The sequence below is a fragment of the Accipiter gentilis genome, chromosome 13, assembly GCF_929443795.1.
Source record: "Accipiter gentilis chromosome 13, bAccGen1.1, whole genome shotgun sequence".
Lineage (NCBI taxonomy): Eukaryota > Metazoa > Chordata > Aves > Accipitriformes > Accipitridae > Astur > Astur gentilis.
This window is the reverse complement of record NC_064892.1, coordinates 20,661,108-20,687,667: the sequence shown is the minus strand read 5'-3', so window position 1 is coordinate 20,687,667 and position 26,560 is coordinate 20,661,108. Positions and strand designations below refer to the sequence as shown.

The following is a 26,560-nucleotide window of genomic DNA, read 5'->3' as shown; positions in this document are numbered from 1 at the left end:
GACTACTAGTACTACTCGGTGTATCCTTGAAACTGGTACTAATTTGATCAATTTACTTAGCACACTGGTATGTTACTGATTCAAATGTTATTCAATCTAGGAAAAAAGTGTTTTATTCCTCCCCAGCTTCTACCTCTAGTGATGTCTTTTCACAATTTTATAAATCTATGGATTTTACATGGTGGCTGAAATAAGGAGTGCAAAATCTAAGATGCAAGCTTTCTACACACTTAATTATACTGATGCAGAGATCTACATTTAACACCATTGTGCTAGGCTATCTCTCCAGTAAATGAAGAAAAAAAATCTTTATTTCAAGATAGATCCCTTCTTAAAGTAAATACCTACCTCATGTGTTAGATATTTACTTTCTAGATATCTAAAGTTAGGTGAGATCAATCTGTCATAGAGTACTTTGTATTTTTTCTTCTCTAATCCTTGAGGAAAAAAGTAATACCATAATTCTGAGACCCATGAATATTTGGCAATAGTGTTAAAATAGTACATAAGAAATAAGAAAAGTTCCAGAGGTCAAATTGCATTCATAAGGAAGATGAACAAAAAAATCACATTAAAAAAAGGAAAAATAAAAAAAAATACCCCAACACTAGAAGCAACAAAAAGGTCGGGCTATGACAAAATATTCTTATTGTCTGGTCTCCTTTGGTTCAAAGGCAGATGTTTTTATTTGAAGCTCTTCTGAATCAATTTTTTTTTTTTTTTTTTTCTTCAGAAAGTGATAAATCAAATAGAAGATTAGGTAAAAGCATGAGAGATGCCAGCAAATTGAATGCAAATGTTATTCAGTCAATAACAGGTAATAGCCTACATTTGAAAATTACTGGGTTTTTTTAATTATTTTTAACTGTAGTTACCTGTTAACTGTAGTTAACTGTGTTCTACCAAAATTGATAACATTTTTATAAAACTTCTATAAGAGAATAACTACAAAGAAATGGAACAAAAGCAGCATCTTTTTCCCTAAATAATGTTCTCGTGTTTCAAATATGATCTTCAGGTCTTAGAAATAGGCAAAAAGAATGGGTAAGAAAACCTTATATAAAAAGGGGACTGTCTATTTAAACACCTATTCCATATAGTGTATTTCAAGGATAAATGTTATAAATGATTAATATGAAGAATTCTTCCAGTACATATATAATCTCTGAAATGTTGATGTTTCAACTAGAACTAGAGAGGAACATATTTCTGATTATGTGTTTTTCTGTTACACCGAATCCATTTAAGGGAGAAGGAAGGATATAGAAAACAGCACTACACTGCAAAAATTGGGACTTAACATTAGGGAAGGGGAGTCCAACTCATCTCTTAGACCTCTACCCTTTTCCAGGAAGACTATTCAAGATATCCCATTGTACGAGTCCAAGCATTTGCAATCCCTTTTTTCCTTCCTTCTTTACTTAGAAGTGACAGATTTCAAACCATGTTAAGAGCAATAAAGGTTTGTGTTTTTACAACTACCTGTTGTTAACAACTACTGAAAGTAGCGATTGATCTTTCCCTTCACTGCCTTCAGTGGGTTATGTTTGCATGACCTCTGGAGGCATGATCTATGGAACACCAACAACCAGCAGCAAAACTTGCCATACAGAAGGACAGTTCGATCTTTGCTAGGGTCAACTCTCACCTGTTACTATTCTGATAAGCTAGTTACTCTAAAACTAGCTTAGATACCTCCACATTAAATTACAGCAATCATTACTGATCTAGATGATGGGGCAGAGTATACCCTCAGCAAGTTTGCTGATGACACCAAACTGGGAGGAGTGGCTGACAGTGACTGGGAGGGTCGTGCTGCCGTCCAGAGGAACCTCAACAGGGTGGAGAAAGGAGCTGACAGGAACCTCATGAAGTTCAACAAGGACAAGTGCAAAGTCCTGCACCTGGGGAGGAACAACCTCAGACACCAGTACACGCTGGGGGCCACCCAGCTGGAAAGCAGCTTGGCAGAAAAGGCCCTGGGGTCCTGGTGGACACTAGACTGAAGAGGAGCCAGCAAGGCACCCTTGCCACAAAGGCGGCTAACAGTGTCCTGGGCTGCTGTATCGCCAGCGAGTCGTGGCAGGTGATCCTTCCTCTCTACTCTGCACTGGTGGGGCCACACCTGGAGTGCTGTGTCCAGTTCTGGGCTCCCCAGTAGAAGAGAGAGAAGGGAATTAAGGGAGACTAGAGGGTCCAGAGAAGGGCTGCTTAGAAAGTTAAGGGATTGGAGACAGGCTGAATCTACTCCACTGACAGATTTTAATGACTTTCTGGTTTGGGGGTATTTCTGGCCCACACTGAAAGGTCTTGCTACCTTGTTTATATCCCCACAGAACTGTGAAGTCTGCAGAAAGCTTGGTTTTCTCCTATGATAAAACTTTTCTCTCCAATCTCTTCGTTGCCCTCATTAATCAAAACAGAGCCCACTCCTACATGATAAACTCCACAAAATAATTTAAAAATCCAGTAGAACTGGATTTTTGCTATTATTGCCACTCAGGAGCAAAATATTTTACTGGAGAGTGAAGCAACAGTGTTCATTACATACAGTACAGTTTGAATCTGATGGCAATTGTCATGTTGTATGCCCATAAATGAAAACAAAGCCAGGACAGGTCTAAGGGAATCTGGTATCTGAAAACGTATTCAAAGCAAGATTGCTGAAAGTGGTCAGCAACTTGCAGTTCTGTTTACGAATGTAAACTACACTGGCAGACTTTTAAAAGTGCTTAGCACCTATCCATTCTCATTAAAATAGCTATGAACAGCTGGGTGTTAAGCATGTTGGCAAGTCTCAGCATATCAAGTAGACACCTAAATGACACCAGAGCTTTGTTGAAAGTTATGCTAATTTTCATTGCTGAGATCCATGCAAGCTATTATGATGCAGTTTATTTGTATGATTAAAAAATAAATGTAAATTAGTTTGATCTGGAAAATGACATGGGGTGCAGCACTGTTATTTGATCCACCCCCACTGAATTTACTTTTAATAGTTTCATTGAACATACAGGATTTTCAGATATGAGTTATAATATCCTGGCACCCTACTCAGTTAAAATTCATGGAAAGAGCTTAAAAATATGTCACCAAAGAGGATGACTGAATAGCCACACACGCACTGAGCAATTCCTGCATCAATCTGATACAACTTACGATCTGACAGTCACTAAGACAGAAAAAGATAGAAAGGTACCAAATAAAGACTATAAATAATATGACTTTGTAAAACTATAAACAGGCAAAATTTGTCTTCTCAAAACTAAAGAAATCATTTTATGGAAGTAAAACTGTATTACACATTTAAGTAAGCACTGAAAACAGTGCTGTTTTGAAGGTCAAGGGAAGATGTGCTCTTATATGCCCAGAGCTTATAACTGATTTGGACAGTTAATATAATCTAATGTATCAATAAATACCTGTTTTCACATGAACACACTCTACACATTCTCATGGGGACATTTATGAGAATAAATGTTTCACATAGAATGAACTGCATAGAATGAGTAACAGAAGTAGAATATTTTTATCAAAACATTGTTCTGAACCTTTGACAATGGGGAATTAATATAAAGAGAGGCAAGGTTTGTATTTTCAATTCATCATTGTTATTCCCCAATAATTTTATGACTATGTGCAAAAGTGATTTACCTAGTGAAGATCTATTCTTCCAGTAAATAAATTTATCCCAACATATTTAGTAGCAAACCATATGCTCAGTATACCATGAGACACTGAATAAAAAGTCAGGTAAGTTGCCTGTGTGTAAGATAAAGAAATGGTATTATAGCTTTATGTTGTCACAACTTTTTATTTGAACAGCATCTCACAACAGCTTCAAAGCATTTACTGATACTTTGCTGATATTTACTCATATTTACTAAACTTTACTGATAGAAAACTGTATTTGGAGATGAATGTCACACATAGCTGTGTTGAATGGTTATCATTTTCACTGTTTGCAAATTTTCACATTGTCACTTATCTACGCAAGAAATGCCAGCCATATTGACAGGACTTTTAGACACTTAGAATTAGCTAAAAGACAAAAAAGATCCTTTTGAATCATATCTGCACACTGTATTGAACTATCACATCTTTCTTCAGATAAATTATCAGCTGACAAGATACCTCCACAGCCAGAGAAGTTGTCACAAAAAAAGGAAAAATGTTAGCTTTACTGCATGATCTATATAAGAGAAGCAGAGAAATGACAGCATACTCTGCCTCTAGTGACTATAATCAACTAATTGCCATTTCACAGGCAAGTGAAAATTCAGGCCTAGATTTCTCCTACATTGATAAACTAATAGAGGAATATGGAAACCATCCTAGAAGCTTGCCTGGAACCTCCTTTTTTATGGACTGAGAAGTTATTAATTCTTAATGTACTTAATTTATTTTTATTTACTTGAAGTTAAAATAAAAATTACATTAAAAATATTGTCAAGCTTCCTCACATTTCCAAATTCCTATTATTCTGATACAGGTTGACATATAAATTGAGTGATTGCTTAATTCACTTGCCTAAAACCAAGCATTCAGCACCATTTGAGATGCCACATGGTGTCTAAGAATCCACACAGGCCAGTAAATATGGCACTGGATTTATGAGGGAACACTTCCAGAAAACGTGATGGGAGCCAGGCAGCACGATAATCCATGGCACCTCTCAAATCAGCACATAGGTTGGTTCCTATGTGCTGAGAACTGCACTAGATCTTCATTGTCTACAGTGGGAGGTCAGGAATCTATCTGATGTGGAGAAGCCTACACACAGAGGTAAGAAACTGATTCATACCTTCAGTCCTTTCAGATTAAAGTTATAATCTCCTGGCATCCAATTCATTTAGAAAAGATTGAAAGAATTCACAAAATATTGTAAAGGATGATTGAATATACACACATACTTAGCATTTATGCCAGACCAGTAGGTGAGAAGCACTCTAAAAAAACTAGAATGCTAGTCAGGTGCAAATTCATATCAGCTGCACTACTTTAGTGATGCTAAGAATGGTAAAAGAACTGAAAAAAGTTACCACTTCATATTATCAATCACACTGCTCTGAAGGAGAAAGTTAGAAATTGACCGACATAGAGTGATACCCTCCATTTTTGCTAGTAAAGGATCCTTCAATTGTTTCTTCTAGCCCAATATATACTGAAAAGGTCAGAACCTGATGAACCTCAAAGTTTGACAACTGCCTGGTTAATTGCTTTTTTAGCAGTATAGAGAAATCCCTCTTTGCCAAATGCCAGCTGAGCTGTGGAAAGAATTTACAAGTTTGCTTCACAACGTCAATTATTGAAGCTACAATTTAAAGGGTTTCTACTCAATTATTACATGCAAATTCATATACATTTTTAAAATCATGTATGGCCAGATGTAATGTGTGCATTCTGAGGGGATTTAGAGGCTTAGTATTTCCTACCAGTTCCCTACAACATCTCTGTATAAATAAGAATAGAACCCAGGTGGATCAGTTCACTTTCTCTCCAGGGACTTACAGAGTATTTACATACTTCACTTTATAAGGACTGGATTGTTTCTGCCCCTGAGCAAGAAACCTAATTTAGATGCCTATAGCAGTTTCACTGGATCTGAGACACAGTGTATTTAATACTCAAAGACTATGTATTCTCCTACTGATGTGATCTGCAAGCCTCTGGAAGTGATATTATTAAAAGTGTTGCAGAGAGAAAGGCAGTAACATCTATGCTTTACCCCATGCTATTTCTTAGCTTTCATAGTTAACCAATGATCTACTATTACAAGTAGTTGCAAAAAACATCCATTATAAACACAGCATGCTGGTGTAGTACAAGTTGTCTTTAACTTACCCATTTCTGCAAGTAAATATTTGTGCTCTTTCTATCATTCACATCTTTGCTGAGAAACATTATAACATCCTCATTCTTTACTAGTCATACTAATCTAGGCAATCAGTAGCATGTGTTAACCCCTAACCCTTGTTTGTAATTTCCTTCAGCAGCCCAACTGTCATTAGCAACTTCTCACACTCTTAAGAAACACTGTAAAAATAATGTTTTGCCCAATAGAAGCTCATTCTTGACTCATGCTGTAGCCTCAACATTAACAGATACATTACACTGTGTACAGACGATCAGCAAAAACAAGCTTTTCGTCTTAATGCAATTACATCACTAGTTAACAAAACAGGGCTAGGCAGAGGCTCAAACATCTGATGAATTGCATTGAACATTTTCCAGGTACAGCTTGAGTCAGGGAATAGGAGATACAAGCAGAGAAGAAACCATTCTGTTTTGGGAAAGGAGGAAAGAAATGCAAGGAGAATTCAGTGATATAAACTCTTCTATACTGTTTGCTTTCAAGGCCAGAAGTTTATGGTTTAGCTTCAACTGCAGACAAGGTTAGACTTTTGCCTATATAGAATTAGTGAGGATTCAGATGAGCGGTTTTGCTCCCAGAGCTGTGGGGATGGTAAGGACTACCTCACACATCATGGGGAACGTATTCATTAGATGATGGCTCAGGGAACTAGGTGAGAACACTTTTAGCTGTTCTAGCCAGAACTTAATGGGTATATCTCTCCACAACGAAAGATTTTCACCTCTAACTAAAAAAGGTTCACAAGAACATTCTACTACAAAAGAATGAAATAAATGTATATGTACGTGTTTATGTGCATATGCATGTGTATGTATATCCATGCTCCAATATATGCTGAGGGCCATCCAGCTGGAAAGCAGGGTGGCAGAACAGGAGCCAGCAATGCGCCCTTGCTGCAAAGGCGGCTAATAGCGTTCTGGGCTGCATTAGATACGGTATTGTCAGTAGGTCAAGGGAGGTGATCCTTCCCCTCTACTCAGCACTGGTGAGGCCAAATCTGGAGCGCTGGGTCCAGTTCTAGCTTCCTCAGTACAAGAGAGACGGGGACATTCTGGAGAGAGTCCAGCAAAGGGCCACGAAGCCGATGAAGGGACTGGAGCATCTCTCCTATGGGGAAAGGCTGAGAAAGCTGGGACAGTTCAGCCTGGAGAAGAGCAGGCACGGAGGGCGGATCTTACTAACGTGCATAAGGGAGGGTGCATAGAGGATGGAGCCAGGCTCTTTTCAGCGGTGCCCTCTCAGAGGACCAGAGGCAATGGGCACAAACTGAAACACAAGAGCTTCGGTCTGAACATCAGGAAACACTTTTACACAGTGAGGGTGACTGAGCCCTGGCACAGTCCTTGGAGGTATTCACAAGCCATCTGGACATGGTCCTGGGCAACTGGCTCTGGGTGTCCCTGCTTGAGCAGGGTGGTTGGACCAGATGACCTCCAGAGGTTCCTTCCAACCTCAACCATTCTGTCATTCTCTGATTATGTATATGTTTATCATATCATGTCAAAAAAGACATATCCACAAACTTTCTTTAGTGTTTTTGCTTTGGTTTACATGTCCTAATTTTGTTAGATTTTTAAAAACAGTTTTATTCAAATTTCATTTAAAAATAGTGCTGCAATTGAGGGCAACTGTGGTACCTTTTAGCTATGAAAAATAGCTTCTTAGAGTTTTTGAACAATTGACAAAACGTCAGGTTAATGATATTTTTTATTTGTTTCTTAACTTGTTTATTACCTTACCCTCAGTGAAGAATGTTATTAAAAATCACAGGAAAAAATATTTATGATATGTTTGTTAATGAACAATTCAAGTAAATAATCTAAAACACTTCAGCATTAACAAAGTTTAAGGCTCTCAGCAAATATTTACTCTCCCTGAATCCTTTAAGAGTGAAAACGAACATATACTAAGATACATTTTCTATACAGATCACCACAAAATATTTGGAACACCTTTTGAAAGGAAGTAACTGAATCTTAGCTATTATAACGTGAAATAATTTCTTATATTGATCATGCCACTAATCTTTCTGGTTTGACTTGAAGAAATATGAAGTGGTTTAGTTTAGCAAATGGTTTCAGGCAAAACAAAGGAGCAAAATGAAACTGAAGTTCTGTGGCAGCATTGCAGGTTCTATTATTTGATTTTCAGCTTCATGATGCTTTCCTTTTAATATGTTAATACTGATTGTCTTCTACTAAATTCTGCTATTGAATTTTGAATTACACTGTTTGATATCCTATTACTCAAGTCTGACTACATTGCCAATATAATTACTGCACCTTGAAAGTGAAATGAGGTATCATAAAAACTCAGGCTATAAATCTAAGCCTTCATTTTAAGAGGATCTCAGTACAATCTTTCCAATCTGTTAATAATCTTCGCAGTCCATGACTTCATCTTTTTTAGTGAATTTAAAAGTAAGGATCCCAAATCTTTCTCTTTTTTTCGCAAAGGTCCAATGATTAGCTTTTAATTTTGACCTGGCTTCTCTCCAGAGAGCTCTTCAGTTTATTTTCAGTGCAATGAAAATGATAGAATGTTTTATTTGATTTATACTTAAATATAAACCATAGTAGGAAAAAATTCACCTTTTGGTAATAAAAAGTAAGTTTTCACCTCCAGCTCTCAATAATTTTGTTATATCTTAATTTCAATTTGGAAACAATTTTTAAATAGTTTTTTTAGCATTATAGCAGACATTTATATCATGCAGCACTCAATTATAGACAAGCACCAGTGCATAAGGGTTAATTTTCAGATTAAATTGAACAAAAAGTATAGAGAATTGCCAGAAATATATCACTTGAAAATAGTTCTTTTTGAAACTCCTCACAAACAGTTTTGAAACTGTTATTTTTTTTCATATACCCTACTCACTGGTCACCTGCTTCCTGGCTGTTCAGAAAGAAATGTGTTCCCTATGAAAGTTGGACTTGAATCTGAAGAAGTTTTATGAGAAATTTTCTAAAAGATACACAATGAAATTAAGTTTGAGGTTAACACAACTGTTTTAGGAATTTATAGGTGGGTGCCAATGATGCAAGGTACCAATGATACGTTTACATTTGTGATGCTTATCTAGGCTAGGCAGTGGAAATCTAGGATTTAATTCAGTTGCTAAACATGGGATATAGTGATACTTCAGATAACTTAAGGTATCCAGGATATTCTCATGAGGACGATGTATAACAATGTGGACACAATTCAGGACATTAGTGCTGACGGCAGTGTCTCAGGATATCCGTATGTGTTAGAGCCACAGAGACACCAGAGGAAACCCAGAAGCAGGTAGTGTGGACATAGCTACTCAACTGTACAGGGAATTGCCTTTAACACTATGGGTAAACAGCTACAACACTCAGCTTGGTAATGTGGGGATCACAGGTTTACATGCAATCAGCAGTGCAGAGGTAAGCAAAGTATGTGATACGTAGATCAAGTAAAATCCCTACTGACTGGAGGAATGCAGCTAAATTTATGAGCCATACATTTAGAATTGGTAGTGGGATTAGAAGCTTCCCAACATAAAAGTAGTTTGAAATCTTGCCTCTAGATTATTTGAGTTGATACTTTATATACCACAGAATCATAGAACAGCCCCGGTTGGAAGTGACTTTGAAAGATCTTCTGGTCTGAACTTTCATGGGAAAGGGTGTCTAGACAAGAATGAGACTATTACAAAACTTATACACATACATATATAACCTGGTGTTTTCCATAAGGCTACTGAAAAGGAAAGTAAACTTTTTAATCTTGGTTCTATTTTCACCATTTTCAGCAATTCACAGAACAAACACAATAGTTGTATTCCTTTCATCTGACTTATGTCAATAGCCTCATTTAACTCCATAGTGGTAGATCTTGCAGATATTAATTTTAAAGAAAATTATTACTGAGAACTAGGGCAGGGACCAGTAACCAACAAAGCCTGCATGATCTCTTTCTACACAATAAGAGCTAGAGGTGAGGTTGGTGTGTGAACAGTTTAAGTTACTTTTTGTAAGTGCTTGGCAGATTTAAAAAAAAAAAACACTTTAAAGACTGCAGTAATGCACAGTATGGTGTGCTAGCTTCTCAACAGGCATAGATGTTGAAAAACAAAAAGCTCACATTTCTGACAAAGAAACCTTTAACTTTGTCGTATTTGACTGTTTCCTTTGTAGCATATTTTATACTGGAAAGTAAAACAAAAACCCCCGCCCAATCCTCTGAGATCTCAGTATGACACAAAGGGACTGTAAATCTTAGCATCATGATTTATGATAGTTCTGGTTTTAATCATCTCCTTCCTAGCATTCTTTTCTCGATTCCTTTCAGAATGGGTATATTTTTGGTACATCTAGACATAATAATGCCAGTATCTGGTCATGTAGTGAGCTGCCACCCTTAGCCTCCCTTCATCTTTCTTCCCATATTCTTCAAAATATTAGCTGAAACAGAATAACTACTTAAGCATGTCAGAGAATCATATGCTATGCTTATACTGGTAAAGGAAATATGGCAAGAAATGACTGAGTAGCACCAATTGGGTTAGGGCTACAATCCCCTACAGAATAGCTGTCTGGAAGAGAGCTAACTGGAGTGGTTCAAACCAGAGCCAGGGATGGAGTTAACAACTGAGCTGTAAGGGTGACCAAAAATAAACAAGCCCACTTCCTCAGCCTCTCCTCTACTAGCTGATGTACCACCTTGGTAGTCCATCACTGGACCTTCTCCAGTTTCTTCCTATGCCTTTCAAATTGTGGAGGGCAAAATTGGAAACAATATTTCGGGTGTACCCTTAGCAGCACCAGCTATTATGGGAATAATAACTTTACACGGCCTGCTGACAGAATTTTTCCTTATGTAGACCAATATGCAGTTTTCCTCGTTCATGCTGTTGGCTCATACTCAGCCCGGTATTTGTCATAATCCCCAGTTTTTTTTTCGTGAGAGTAGTTACTATTGCCTGTCCTTCTTAGCATGTTATGATATCCGCGGTTACTCCTCTTCAGTTTTACAACTCTACACTTCTTGGGTATCTGTTGGCCCAATCCTCAAGTTTATTGAGGTCACTCTGGATGAAGGGCTGCCATTCATTTTTTCTAATTCTTAACAGTTTTGCTTTTAAACACCCAGAGCATTCAATAGTGGCAGATTATAATCACAGTAACAGTGATATTATTATTATTATTATTAAATTAAAAAAATACCTGAGGTGGAAGCAGTGGTAATCTGATATAAGCAAGTAGCATACTTAGGTCATTGCATCGCGTCTGCATATCATACTTCACCCACATCATTAAGGCATGGAAAATCGTCTCTTCATCAGGAACATTCACATCATCACTAGCAAGAAGTTTATGGAGCTCTTCAGCCGGTAGAAGTAAAAATTCTTGATTTCTTATAACTTCCATTATATTCTCCTGAGAAAAAGAAAGCATTTCAGATTCAGTAATACTGGAAGAAAATACAAGCAGCTGTTAAAGCTAATAAACCCATAGTCAATATCTGCCATGCCCAGCCCTCTTACAGCTCATGAGAAAAACAAATCAAAGATTATTAGAATTAAACAGCTATAGCCGTAATTCATATGTGAATATAGTCAGAAAGCAAAATGAAGATTATATGGTAATATTGCAATTTAAAATTGCCAGAATTAGTAAAGGCTAGGGCAGATCTGCATATTGTTTGAAGTCCTTATAAACCCAGATGTAACTGAGCACATTCAATAAATTGTAAATCTTTACATGCACATACTACACCTTCCTGTATTTTTTTCCACTATCTGATCTATTTCTTAAATAATGTATCGGTCATATACAGTTCTATTATCAATATCCAGATGATGGCTGTCTATACATATGGCAAGGCTGAGAAGAAGATCCACACCATTAACTTAGCATTATTTCTTGAACTTGTTTAGAACAGATTGCTAACATCCAGCTAACATGCAAAATATATACAGCAATTAAAATCTCACAGTATTGAAATTTATAACACACATAGTAATAGCTAAAAAAAACTAAACAAAAACTATATAAACTATATAAAAACATATAGATATAAACTACATAAACTAAACAAAACTGTTTCATCGACTGATTCCTAAGGACTGAATTAAGCACTCTCTGAACTACCTAACCTACATTAACAGGACACAACAGAAACACAGTTCTGCAGGCTATCTTTCTCCAAATCTTTCTTTTAGGTGCTTGAACTCTGTGAAGAAATTGCAAATGTGTTCTCATATTCTTGATTCATAGACAATTGTAAGAAGAAAGTGAAGTGTGTATAGACTGGAGGCACAAAACCCTCCTCCTGGAAAAAAAATCTAATTTTTTTTGACATAGAACAAAAATGTAAAAAGTGTTGGAGAGACAAGTAAGTTACAATATCTTGTAGATAAAAGATAATAATTAATTTCATAATCTTATTTTTGAAAGACCATGAGAGTAAGATGAGAAGCACAGAAGGAATGACAAAACATCAGTCAAGGACTTAAGTGTAAGAACATCAAAACTGAGGGAAGTGTACAATTCCACTGCTACACCCACTCAGTTCAGATCTTAGTGTATCAAAATTCAAATTAATACTGTCTATAATTGCTTGTTTGGGTCTGGGCCAAGGGAAAGACAGACTGGTCATCAGGAACTGAAATAGAAGTAACACAGTATTACTGAGACAATATAACTAATACAGAAAAAAAATGGTGCAAGACTTAAAACATCAGAATTATACTCTGATCCTAGTAAGTCACATGTTGTCCTCCTCCTGCCCCATGCAACATAAGGAAATTATTATTTTAATTCTCCAACATCATATTATTTGAAAGTTACTGCTTAAAGGAATCTATTAAAAATTAACTGCATATTATTTTATATAAGGTAGCAGAGATTAATAATACAGATGTAGGCGTGACAAAATCATGACAGACAGAAGTTCATTGAAATGTGTAATGCAATGACACATCGAATACATATGTGCAAAAAGAATAAATTGGCTAAAGCTGAAAGTGATGCTTAGTATTATGAATGTGAATACTTTTATATGTAAAACTTAACTTTCAATAAGTAATGTTTTACTTCTACATATATACCCAAAATAGGATGCTGACACAACAGACAATCAAAGGTATATATATATATATATATATGGTCATGGTCTATATTAACTGTGCTGTTAAGTTATCATCACATAACTGATAATTAGATCAAAACATGACTCAGTTCTTTTTTTAAATTACTTGATTAAATGTCAATAGGTACCTAAAAAACTAGATTTTTATGGCCAAACGTTTTAATCTGTTGAGTCCCGATAAAGTTTAAATTGTGACTAGGACATCGTACAATAGCTTGGAAATGTAAGGGAACTAGTTTGCAGGCACTTAACCACAAGTTGGCTTAATTAGTTTTAATTAAAAAGCCATAAACCTCAGAAAATTCCATTGCACTTCTCAAGAAAATGATTTATAAGCCAAAGTTTAATTAAGGCTGGTTAAACTGATATTAAATCCCATTATGAAAAAAAATATAACCCTACTTTTCAATAGGAACCACCATCAAGCTTTGCAAGAGCATATTAATCTAAAGACCTAATATTACTGAGAAGCATTGCGATGGTGGAATACATTTTATGAACTCACAGAACTTAATTAATTTTGAACAACACTCAAAGCAGAGCCTCTAAATTCGGAATAATAATTTTAGGTTTGATTAAGTTTTTTATCATTTTTAATTGTCTTTTCATTTGGATATATGCTTAAGGAGAACTTTTTCCAGCGTCTGTACTGATTTACCATTGACTGAAAGTAGAACCTAAAAAAGTTTTCAGATAAAACATATAAGCTCAAAACTGTTCTTCTGAACATCCGACTGACACTAGTTTCATGTTACTCATGGCTGAGTATTGTAGAAAATGCTATTTAATAAAAAATCTTTATATAACTGTACCTTCTGTGTGTATATATATATACACATTTATATGGTATATTTATATGTATTTTATATATATAAACCAGCAATAAAATCCAGGTTCTTGATCTTCAGAGCTAAAAAGTCTCTCTTTCAAGTATTTAGCATTTCCTAAATTAACTACTGAATGTTTAGAATTTCCTAGATCACATTTTAATTCCTTGAGATTCATTTCATTTGGAGCAGCAAAGCATATTTCAACAGCTTGCTGTTTTATCATAACAGAAATAATTTATTATATGCTTATTGTGGAAAAATATCTGCCTTTCTTTTAAAATATAACTGGTCTTCATGTTTGCACTTTAGGGAACCAGATACGAAAGATGTATGAAATCTACTGGCTAAAATTTTCAAGATAAATGAAATAAATTTTAAATTCTCCTGAAATTAAGGTGCAAGATAGGAATTAAGTACTCAGTCGTGCTCTAGTCAAGTGCTTTCAGGAATGCTTAGGTCCTCATGGGCTGAGAAACCTTAATTTTGAGAAAAAGGGTACTCAGCATTTAAGCATGTCCAAGGTTATGTGACAGAGGCTATGAGTTTTCAGGACCTCTAACTTTTGACTCGGATACTTAAGAAGCTTTGTACATTTGCTCTTCACTGTCTCATAAGTCTCTTAAGAACAAGTGGGCTGTGACTAATGCCTCTCCTGCATGGGTCATTCACTTAGCCTTTCCCTTCAGCAAGAATTGTAATGTTTTAATTAAGTAGAGTAGTGGATTTTTGCTTTTAAATTAGAAAAGGTAACTTACAGTAGAAAGTATGAAAGTCTTTGAACCTACTTGGAGAAAGCTATGCCTCACTCAGTTCCCCTACCACTTGCTCAAAATGATCATGCAATAACCATTGCTGTGGGGTCATAGCATTTCCACGGTAGAGCTGTTTCACTTTTAAACCTTGGCAGCACACAGAATTAGAATTAAATGGCAATAAAGTATTAGCACAGTAGAGTCATGTAAACAAAACATATCTGTATTTAAAGGTAGATAAGAAAGCACCTGAGTATCTGAGTCTAACAGATTGTGTATCATAGGAACAAAAATGCCTAATGAAATTGAACTATTACCAAATGGAATTTAATAAAAGTACACTCTAATACATATAACCTTATAATGATGTTACAAATACAAATGAATTTGATTTTTTTTTTTTTTTTAATCAAGACCTGTAAGGATCATTATTTCACATGGAATCAAATTATCTTGCACAAGTTAGTCCTCACTGATGTTTATGTCATTTATTTCACTAATCATCATGTATAAATTGTAAGGAAGAACCTGAGAATAATTTCTTCAGTATTATAAAAAATATGAAATTATTTCATACCTTGCCAAAGAATGTCACTTTCCGAGAGTGCTATTCAGAACCTGTTACATCAGAGTTGCCGTGGCAGTAAAATGCTTAGCAGGTTTTTTTGGGTTTGGATGTAGGGATCTTATTTAAGAAGTTTTACATTATATTCATTTTGATGCTGTGGCCTTTCCAACAAAAAAATGAGAAACGCATAAAATAACGCTGAAAAAAGGTATCCGTACAGTAGCCTTTCACTTAAATAGTACATGACAAGTGCCAATGAATGTTTTAAGACCACACGGCTTTTAATTTAGAACCTACGTTTTCATGAGAACATTTAAATAAATGAACAAACACTGCATCTGATTTCCATATTAAATCATATACTATACTTTCTGAAGTGCTAAAGAACCGAAAGGCAATTTTGATTTTGGCCGAGCTCCAAACTATTTCAGTCTGGAATTATTGCTGCTGTGCGACACTGAATTCAGGCCTCTTGTTTTGTAGGCCCAGTTTTCCCTATCAGCTGCGTATCATACAAGAGTACATCCCCTTTCCAAAACTGTCCTATTGCCCTATCTTCTTTTCTAAGGAGAATGGGCTTTTCAAGTTCCCGAACTCCTATTAAACAAAGGACCAGTACTTATTAATATACTTATGGTCTGGTTCTCTAGCCAAATCCCAGATTTTATCTGAGAGTGAGCTCCATCTACCCTATGTAATCCAGAGCTACGTTTCTTCCAGTACCAGATGCCAGCCTGATGTCACCAATACATAAGGGATATAAAGGCTGGGGCGTGCAAAGGACAGGCAGCTAGTGGAAAGAGATCATGTAGGTGTATGCTCCTCTGAACTTCATGACTGGGAAGAGAGACCAGCAGCTGCTGCTTTTTGGGGAGAGCAGACAGCAAGTTGAGGATAGCAGAGACTGTGACTGGATACCAGCTCACACAACATACTGAAATCTTAATAAGAGAATTCTAGATGACAAAACTAGACTACCACAATCTAAATATTTCCCTTTTTTACTTGCAACTTTTAAATTAATTCCCCCCCCCCCCCCCCCCCAAATTTTCAGGTTTGTGCTGGTTTTGGCTGGGAGTTCTCACTTTTACTCTTCCAATTCTCTCCCCCATCCCACTCTGAGGGGAGCGAGCGAGCGGCTGTGTGGGGCTTAGCTGCCGGCTGGGGTTAAACCATGACAGGGTTTTAGGATATGACTCTGCAAAATTAGCCAGATTATAGTCTGATTCTTCATCAGTATCATGCAGCATTCTGAGATTTCACAATCTAATTGAGGTTCACAACCAGTTGGTCATAGACATTTGCTGATATGCCAGTTCTTCAAAATAACCTGGCTAAAACTGTCAAGCTAGTGGGCCTTAATCTTGCATGTTTCCTTATCTGTGTCAGAATAGTTAATGTTTGTTTCCTGTTTTGCTGAAGGATTTTGGCTCACACATGCTGCACATATTCTTCTTCACATCCAAGAACATCCAAGAAGCCTAAACCTGTACACAAAACAGACACAACTTGCTAAATGGATGAGGACATCTACACAACTTGCTCCCCCTGACTGAAGAAGTCTTCCAACACTGTTATCCAAAGTCCTGTATCCCATAAACCCTGGAACTTCTGGGTGCTAAGCCCCAGTGCATGCACAACATGTTCTTCCTAGCATCGTACCTAGGAAAAACAGATCTCTAGTAGCCTGTGAACAAGTTCTCTTGTTATTCGTTATCCACCTTTCTCTGCCCACCCCCCCCACCCCCCCGCCTTTTTTGAATCTTTTTTAATGTTAGTTTACCCTCCCCAAATAAGGTTAATATAACCAGGGAGCACAATTTGGGGATGTAAAAAAATGGAATATTCGCATTCCCTGAATTGAATTGGCCCAGATTGATATATTTGTCACTGGAAGGGTTCTCAGCACAATTTCAAGAAAATAGCAAAAGAGATCAGCACTGTGAATCATCCACAGGTGTTATTTTGGACTGAAAAGGCTAAGAGTGACAAAACCAGAGACTCACAGTGCAAACCGTCACATTGGTCCACTTGTACTGACTCTGGTGACTGTCTTGGTTTGCTTTTACTTGTATGAGATGTACCCTTAGTACTCCCCAAGTACAGAAAATATGAGCTCCCCCAACTTTTTCATTTGTGCTGTTTGCACAGCAGGAATGTAACCCTTCTCACCTAGCTAACAGAACAACAACTTTCTGGGTTTAAATTATAACACTCCAGGGAAGTAGTCATCACAACACTCTCACTTTCTTACTCTCCTAGCATGACTTTTCTTTCTTCCCTACCCTGCTCCTATAATTATGCTTTGGTACAAGTTTGCTGCCCCAGTTCTGAACTACCATCCAATTTATAGTCTGGCCACAGTGGCTTCCCTAACCAGAATCACAGAATCATTTAGATTGGAAGGGAGCTCTTGAGATCATCTAGTGCAGTGCCCTTGTTCAAGCAGGGTTGGATAGAGCAATGTGTTCGAGTCTGCGTCTAGTAGGGGTTTGAGTATCTCCATAGAAGGTCACTCCACAACCTCTCTTTGCAATGTATTCCAGTTGTTTGATCACCCTCACAGTAAAGAAGTGGGTTTTTTGTCTTCTGATGGTATTTCATGTTTTTCAATTTGTGTCCATTCCCTCTTGTCCTGTCACTGAGTTCTACTGAGAAGAGTCTGCCCACCTCATCTTCATTCCCTTCCATCAGGCATTTATACACATTGACAAGATTCCTCCTGAGCTTTCACTTCTCCAGGCTGAAGAGTCCCAACTCTCTCAGCTTCTTCTTATACGAAAAATGCTCAAGCGAACACTGGAGCAACCACTGGAGATAAACCACCCTATAACTTGTACTGCCATGGGAGAAGGAACGGAACTGTTTTCTAGGATAGGAGGACATAAGGACTATCACAACATCATGCAGGGCAGGATAATACCAGGGTAAAATAATGAGCATAGGGAAGAGGGATGTCTTCTACTAAGAGCCCCATCAGCACTCCCCACAGCTTCTGGCCATTGCTGGAATATGCTGTCTGTGGATAGATTAAAACTCACTCAGGATGGGAACATACATGCATTCTCATTCTGTAGCAGGTACAGCAATTACTAGCCCATGTTGATCAACTCGGACCTGGTAGCACACTGTATCAGTGCACTTATGACTGTGGCCAAGAGTTGGAAATGGCATCTTAAGCAAGATGAGTAAAGACAAAATTAGTGTTGGAGAAGTCTCAGAAGTGGCACTGTTAGGCACTGGGTTGCTCAGCAAAGGTTACAAGTGTGTCTTAAGATTCAACGTAACTTGCTGTGCATGACTGTGGTGTATGCTAGAGCCAAAACCAGTAATTCTTTCAGCCACTGTGCCATAGTTTACTCCACTCACTATGCAGAATCCACAACTAGGGAGGATGTTGGTATTAGAGGTGTGCGGCAATCTGTGTAATCTGGCCCTTGAACCGTATCACAAACCAAGCTTGGATGCAGAAAAGCACAAGTGTAGCCCTTCAACATTTATGTCAAGGTAAGCACATACTTTTATGCTCTAGTGGAGCCCCTGTCCTGTTTACTATGACTACAGGCATAGAAAAAGAAGAGAAGGAAAATGGAAGGTAACAAGTGTAACATGAACCTCACCTAAATCAAATCTGATTAAAAGAAAGCTGGAAATCAGAAAAAAAAAAAATATTTCTTGCTGTTAAAGCATCAAGCTCTAGAACAGATTTCCAGTGGGTGGGCAGGGGACAGGTCTGTCAGAACCAGTGTAATAACTTAGGACGCAGCTTACAAAAGGGGTTACATGAGGAGGTTTTCCTGCACAGCAGGGAACTGCCTTGGAATCCCTTTCAGTTTTGTTTTAACACAGTTACCCTTCTGAACTTAATAACATCTGATACACTGAAGATTGCTTCCTATAAAGGCATCATCTCAAAGACATCTGGAGATGGATAATTTGCCACTTTTGCAGTGGCTTTCAGAAGCAATCAACCTCAACATTAAAATATATGTCTAATTTCCCATTTGAACTCATCTGTCTTCCACTTATACATATACTGGTTCTTATTATGAATTTCTCACTCTGATTAATGAGCCCATTAGCACCAAAGCTTAAAAACCTTAAAATAATCTCTTGGGTCTTTAATAACTCAAAGGAGATGAGTGCTTGTGGTCTTGCTTTTACAATTCATTCACAGTACTGTGTCCTGTAACACCATGTTGTAATGTTCAGGAGTGAAAACAAGATACTTAATCATTAACACTGTTTCTTGTGGTAGCACCTACAAATTCACTGGTAATCTCATAATCATTCACTGACCTATCCTGACCCTACTTAGCCTGTGAAATATGATGGAATACAGCACAAAGCAAAGGCTCACGGCATATGCAAGATCATGTCTATGAAAAAAGGTTCTACTTTCATAAATGATTAATAAATACTGTAATTAAGGTAATATTCCAAAAGGCAATTGAAACCTCAGTCAGAGCATTAGAGTGAAATCTTTTCCCCTATTCCTGTACTCCAAACTTGAATTAAAAATAAGGAGCCATTAAAATGAAAATGCATCTAACGAACCATGGGGAATTGCACGATCATAGAGGAAAAATGCCTTGTTCTATTACACTCCACACTATAAAGATTTGCAACAACAGTGTTTCTTCTGTCTTCATTATGTATCTCAAAGCATATGTGTTTTGTCTTACATGTGATATATGCTGTTGCTGGAGAATGTTTTAGTTACAGTTTTGTTTGAGGAGTGAAATGTTTAAAAATAGTAGTTTATGTTAATATTTCAGATTCAGTAGTCATTTTAACTGAACTCAAACATCTAAAAAAATCACAGCAGAGACATATGAAAACTTTAGCATTTTGATTAATTTATAGCAAATCACTGTGTTGAAAAAGTATATACCTTCCAAGAGCATTCTAGAAAACAAATACCCCATCATACAGAAAGTATAAAGTTCAGGAAATGCCTGAATCATGTGCCTGAATAATTCTCTCTCATACTTTGTTTTTAATTGTCAGACTCTAATCTACCTTTCAACTAACATCTAGCACAATTTGAAGGATTCCTGAGAGTCTTACTTAGTATGAAAGAAGAGAATATGTTCCAAATTAGAAAAACATTGGAGCACAAAAAGGATTCTGAGAGAGAACCACCTTTCTATATAAAGGGGACTTCCAAAGACCACCACTCCATAAACAGGTTTGAAGAAATTCATATGGTAATTACTTTCTGACAGCACTTACAGCCTTCAAGCACATTATTAAATCCAGATTAATTCTAAAGGCACAGTGTTATGGTACAAAGTTAATTAAAATAGCCACACATACCCCTCCCCTAGATAACAGAAACTTTTTGTAATCCTCAGTATTTCAGAAAATAGAATAATTCACACAAAGATGTCTGATCATTAACAATGGTGATTTCCATAATGGTATATATTATAATGTAAAATAACAACTGTATTTAGATCTTAAGTGGTTTGTCAAGATAGGAGGCTGCTGAAAACTTGCCACATTAAGTTGTTGTCTTTGATAGAACACTTAAAAAACCTGTTAAATGAATGCCGAAAATGTATCAACCTACTGTGTGAATCCCAAAAGACAAATTTCAGACTGAAGTGAAATTGTAAAAGATTTGTCATCCTGCACATAATATTGATTAAACTGACAGTTACTCTTGTTTTATTGGTGCTTTGGAAATTACAAATTTGGAAGGAACAGACATTACATTTCACTCTCTCCAACACTGCATGTTACCATCAAATAATCTCATGCTGTCAACTAACTACAATATGCAGTAATTTCTTAGCATCATTTTTTTATTGAGAAGGGGGAGGCGAAGAAGTGAACCTTATAGCTATGTCTCGCTGTTGGTTGTTTTGGTTTTTTTTTCATTAGCTTGTGTTCAAGTTCTTACATAATTAATTATCATTCTATGCTTTTTAAAATCCACCACTTAAAAAATCACCTGTACTTTTTAAAAGAATGATCTGAGCAAACTGTACCCAAACTCAACTTCCCAAGCTATTTACTACAAAGGCAGTGGTTCCTTACATAACCTTCCCGATAAAATTAAAAAAATAGAACAATTCTAGACTATTTATCACTCATCTAAAATCTTCATATTTCTTTCGTGTCTTTTTTATTTATCAACACAAATAAACAGATACTTTCTTCTGGAAATAAACAGAACACTACTAGATGAGATTTACACCTGAAATTATGCTGCCTAAAGTGGATGACTTTAAAGAAAAAGAGAGTTATAAACATTCTTTAAGATAAATAATTTAAAACAACATGAGGATTTGCTAAATTTTTAGAATTTAATCTCCTGGTACCCTAATGCTTTAGAAGGTACTCATTACATTAAAAAATATGTATTTATACAGAAAAGCTTATTGATAGCTGATACAGTCTTGCATAGAATTTAGGTACCTAGATGTTACTTAGTGTTTAACTGCTCATAGAACTTAAAAAGAGCTGTATGGGTTTAGAGCAAGCAGAGGTCCATTTGTGAACAGTGACCAGATGTAATTTTGACAATGATTAGAAGGAAGTTTAAAAGGTAAATGTTATATCTTGTCTGTGTATCACAGATTTTGGAAATTTGTGATTTTTAGCTATTTCCAGAATGAGATGTTTAGAAGACCTTTGTGGACTTCTCTTCAATTTATTTAATAGCACCTTGAATCTATTTAGGTTTCGTTTCCATAGAATCCCTCGCAGTCAACTACACAGCTTAAGCACATACCTGTAAAAAGCAAATATTTCCTTTTGTTTGTTTTTAAATCTGTTGCTCAAATAGATTTGATGAAGCTCAATTCTTGAATTGGGGGAAATAATATCCCATTCTCCTTTTCCATGCCATTTACATCTTATGTGTCTATTACAGCGTCTCCAGCAGTCATATCTTCCCCATTGCCAAGAAAAACACCCAAAACCACCACCACCACCACCAAAACACCTATCTTCTTATGGAGATAGGGGGCTTTCCCACATTTTCAATTATTATTCAGTTATTATCCTTAGCTACAACTAAACAGAGTGCCCTGGCAATGCCATTCCAAGATGGCTTTACTCCAGGTGAGCCAAAGAGAGAGCAGAACACCAGCCAGCCTCATCTCGCATGCTTCTTCCCATGAAAAAGAAACCTAAGCTGCAGGACTTATATTTGATCTCAATGGCAGAGGATTCAGACTTCAGATCACTCTCTGGAACATACTCACAGATGCAACCATCACTGATTCTTTTTTTAGTGCTTTTTAGTTTTCATACATTCTTTGTGAGATGAGATAACTAGAGACACAAGCAGTATTAAAGGTGCAAACAAAACATGGAGAGGAGTAGGATTTGGTGTTTCCTGTTTTGTTTTCTGGTCCTTTCCTAATACTCCCCAGAACTCCACCTCATTTGTAACCACCTAAAGTGCTCAGCAAGCATTCTCAGAAGCAGACAACTGATCTCAATGAGTAAAAGTTGTTCGTATTTTTTTTCATTCCCTGATAAGAGACAGCTAGTTAAGATCCCATCATTAAACATATACAGATCATTCCTCCACCTGCATTACTTTTACCTTATCAATATTTAATTTTTTGGCATTATATGCATAGCATCACAAGATCTTTTTGCGACTTCTTAGAGACAGTCTGTGGCTTTTACTATCCTCAGTAATTTTATACTGTCCATAAAGACATTTTATTTCATTATTTACTCTTTTTCCACACAATTTATGAGAATGTTAAATTGAGTAAGTCACAACACACCTCCTTTGTGGTCCTTACTGGTAAATTTTTACACAGTGACATCTGTACATCCATTCTGATCCTTTGTCTCCTAATTGTTAACCAGATATTAATCCACAGGAGCACCTTTTCTCTCATACCTTTAAGGCTATGTTTCTTTCAGAGTTGCCAATAACAGACTTATCAAAGGACTTTTGGAAATGCAAGTACACGATAGAAAATTTGTCCACGGACTCCCATAGACTTTTGAAATGGGGTCTGCCTTACCAAAATTTTTCACTCTTCTCCATTTTTTTAATCCATCGTTCTGTCTGTTCTCCTTTATTATGGTTTGACCAATTTATACAGAAATCAAGCTAATTGGTGTCTGGCTTTTTGTGGGACTTTTCTTTCTTTTTTTCTCTTTGCTCTCTCACTGCAATCACCATTTATGAGCTTCCATTTTTCTCTTACCAAGGACAACTTAGATGCTAGGTTACATACAAGCTAACACTTCCTTGAGAATACTTGGGTCAATACCAAATAGTCTCAGTGATCTGTCAGCATTTATATCATTTTGAAATAATTATTGTGACTTATCCACTTTAAAAAAAGAGTTAATTTACGGTCTAAGACCATTGGTAGCAAATATTAATGTAAACAACTCATTTAAATCTCTGTCTCTTGCCTTATCTACCTTAAACATTCACATTAAATCTGTTTTATCTCAGCCTTACAGATTCTCTGTCAAGATTTTTTGGTTTTAATGTTTTTGAGAAGAATAGAATTGAAAAGCCAAACTCGTTGCTCAGGCTCCCTATGTAGTGCATAAGCAAAGTCAGTCATTAAACAGCAAGCCAAAATCCTGTACAGTCAAGAGGATGCTACCTTGAACATGCCAAAAGGAAACACAGCATCTAGTGGCATTTTTTAAATCTCACTGTCTTTCTGCAGAGAAGATACTCAGATTATGGAGTACAAATACTCTGTGGAAGGCAAGCCACAAAAACCTTCACAAAATATGGGGTACCAGTAGTATGATGTCTATGTTTCAAACACTTTAATAATTCAAACACCTATCTGAGAAATTTTAGGGAATAAGACAAGCCTCAGTCTGAATGAATCCATTTCATCAGCTCCCCAGAAAATATTCTAAGTGTTCATGAACAAGACATTATCCAGTGTACTGCCACTGAAGCTGATTTTGAACATATTTCTTGTGTATCAACAGTTTTGCCATAGATATTGGACTGACTATTCAACCAAGACAATTGATGGGATATTAAAATTTTCAAATCTTAAATAAGTTTTCTTAATCAGATTTAGAACCCTATCTAGTGCTAGTTCTTTGGGATACAGTTTCTTAAAAGGAGTTCCTAATCATCATTCCAGTCTTATTAAGTTAGGGGAAAAAAAAAAAAAAAAATCAGAAAAGCTTTAACTGCTTTAATTCTGTATGGACAGAAGATAGTGGCAGAGACAGTGCAGAACAGAGTAGTGAGTGGACTAAACTGGGTCCACTCAATGAACTAAATGCAGTGCATTCGTGCTATATGGCTTTGAGTTCTGTGCTTTCCCAACTTTTCCTCACAGACTAATCCTTCCTCCAAATAACTTTGGGGTAGTTGCATTTAGACTTAAATTTGCTAATTTGACTCAGCACAAGAACACAGGACTTACACATAGTATAACCTAACTGCACGTATTTGTCCTGTGAACAACACCAAGAAAAAATCTCTCTGAAACAGGATGCAAGTCTTAGGCTTGGATGAAACATGCGTTGCAACATGCCCTATGTTGTTTTTTTTTCTGTATACTGCTTCATTCATAAAAGAAATGCAGTGAAAGTAAGAGTAGAAATAGGAGCAAGAATACGATAAAAATAAGGATAAAGGTTAAAAAACCAGATATTTCATACCTGTCACTTTATGCCAAGCACAATTTTTTTTCTTAGTAAGAAAGATAGTATGTAATAGATACAACCTTTTAAGATAAGCAAATTTTCAGCTAACATTCAATTTTACTGAAAAGCTGAAGGTGATGATAAATTCTAGATGCTCTTGACCCTTCTCAATTTAATTAAACATCAAACCAGACAGCAGTAGACATCATGCTGCATTTCTACGTCTTTGTACAGCAACATCCTGGTATCTATATTTTCATATATTTACTTTTTCCACCAGGTGCTTAACAAAAATCTTTAAGAGGTACTGAATTAGGTATCACATTTCCAAAATATATTCCAGATATGTCCAATCACTTGTAAAAAGGAAGAGTTTTTTACCAATTGTACAATTGTACAATACATCTCAGCAGGTCCTGATGGATATGACAGATTAAGAATGTTAAGAACTAAGATTACTTTAACATATGCTATTCAAATGCAAATTAACTACCAAAACAAGTGGATTTTAATTCAGGAATTTATTTTACAGAATTAATTAATTTAAGCTGATATGTTTGAAATTTGTACTAAGAAAAACTGTTTAAAAACATGCCTGCAAAATCCTTTCTGGGGAAGCGCATTTTGATACCAACTTATATGAGAAAGTTATGGCAATAAATTTCTAAGATTTACTGTCAATAGGAAAACAATGAGGTGTACTTCTGAATAAATTCTTAGATCGTACCTTTCAAAAATTATAATTAATTTCTAATTAATATAAAGTTTTAACCACCCCTAGGAATTTCACAACTCAATAATCTCAGATTTTGTGTAAACCTAAGCAAAGGAGTAACAACCGTCAGAATGAACTTTGAGTAGATTTTACAGTTGAATTCAACTGGCTTAAAGACAAAGTTTGGATGTCTCTCAAATACTGATCCTCAGAATGCTAGCAGAGAAGTTTAGCATTATTTTTAGTGCTTGCTCTGTGTGTCTGTACACGGCTCATGTCTTTAGAATCAAAATGATCAGCGTGTTCAGTTTATGAAAAGCACTAGAGTGATGGAAGATTGATTGGTTTTGGTTACAATCTTGTCAGAGGTCCAATTCAGAGTAGAAGTAAATGTTTCATAATAGCTAGTGATTTCCAGAGTCTTGACAGCTTTCCCTTATGGAGAGATTATACATACAAGTTGCTATCTTCTAAATATGTGGTTTAATTTGTGTGTGCTACACTACTTATTAAATCCACAGTTTGCTCATTATAGAACTGCACTATAGTAATGCAGTAAAATTTACAGTTACATTCCTATGTTGAGAGTTTTGGCTTTTTAACCAGTATATAAAAAAATCAAAATTTCCCCTTTCTCATTTCTCTGAACATGAATTCGCCTGCAGAATGTGCTTAGTTTGCAAAGTCACCTGTCTAGCAGCTACTGTCTAGTCATAATTTATAAGAACTACTTCATTTCTTTGAAATTATCTTCGTTTCAATGACATGAATAACAAGTCCAAAATCATGGATATTATTGATTAAACTGTGGTTTTTGTAATGGGAACTTGGACAGTAAGACCACTTGTATAGTGCATGTATATGTATACGCATACACATATATACCCACACTGACGACATTCACTGCAGGGTTTTGAATCTGATCTGAATCATAGCTCTAATCTCATGAAAATAAACAGCAAAATAAGAATAACTACTGATGGAATAAATTCTAATGAAAATTGAAAATTATGGAATGTCACAAAGAATTACTTCTGATTATTTTGTGAATATTACATTTTCCCTTGATTGGACAGCAATGAA

The 26,560-nt window shown here is 36.2% G+C and overlaps 1 protein-coding gene across 2 annotated transcripts in view; it reads right to left on the bottom strand.

The window, feature by feature from the left end:
- Positions 1–26,560, bottom strand: part of KLHL1 (kelch like family member 1) — a 237,681-nt gene that overhangs the window by 83,683 nt on the left and 127,438 nt on the right. For both annotated transcript variants that reach the window (XM_049816006.1, XM_049816007.1), the window contains one exon: positions 11,071–11,283. In XM_049816006.1, coding sequence (XP_049671963.1) covers positions 11,071–11,283 — 213 coding nt within the window. The remainder of the gene's footprint in view (positions 1–11,070; positions 11,284–26,560) is intronic.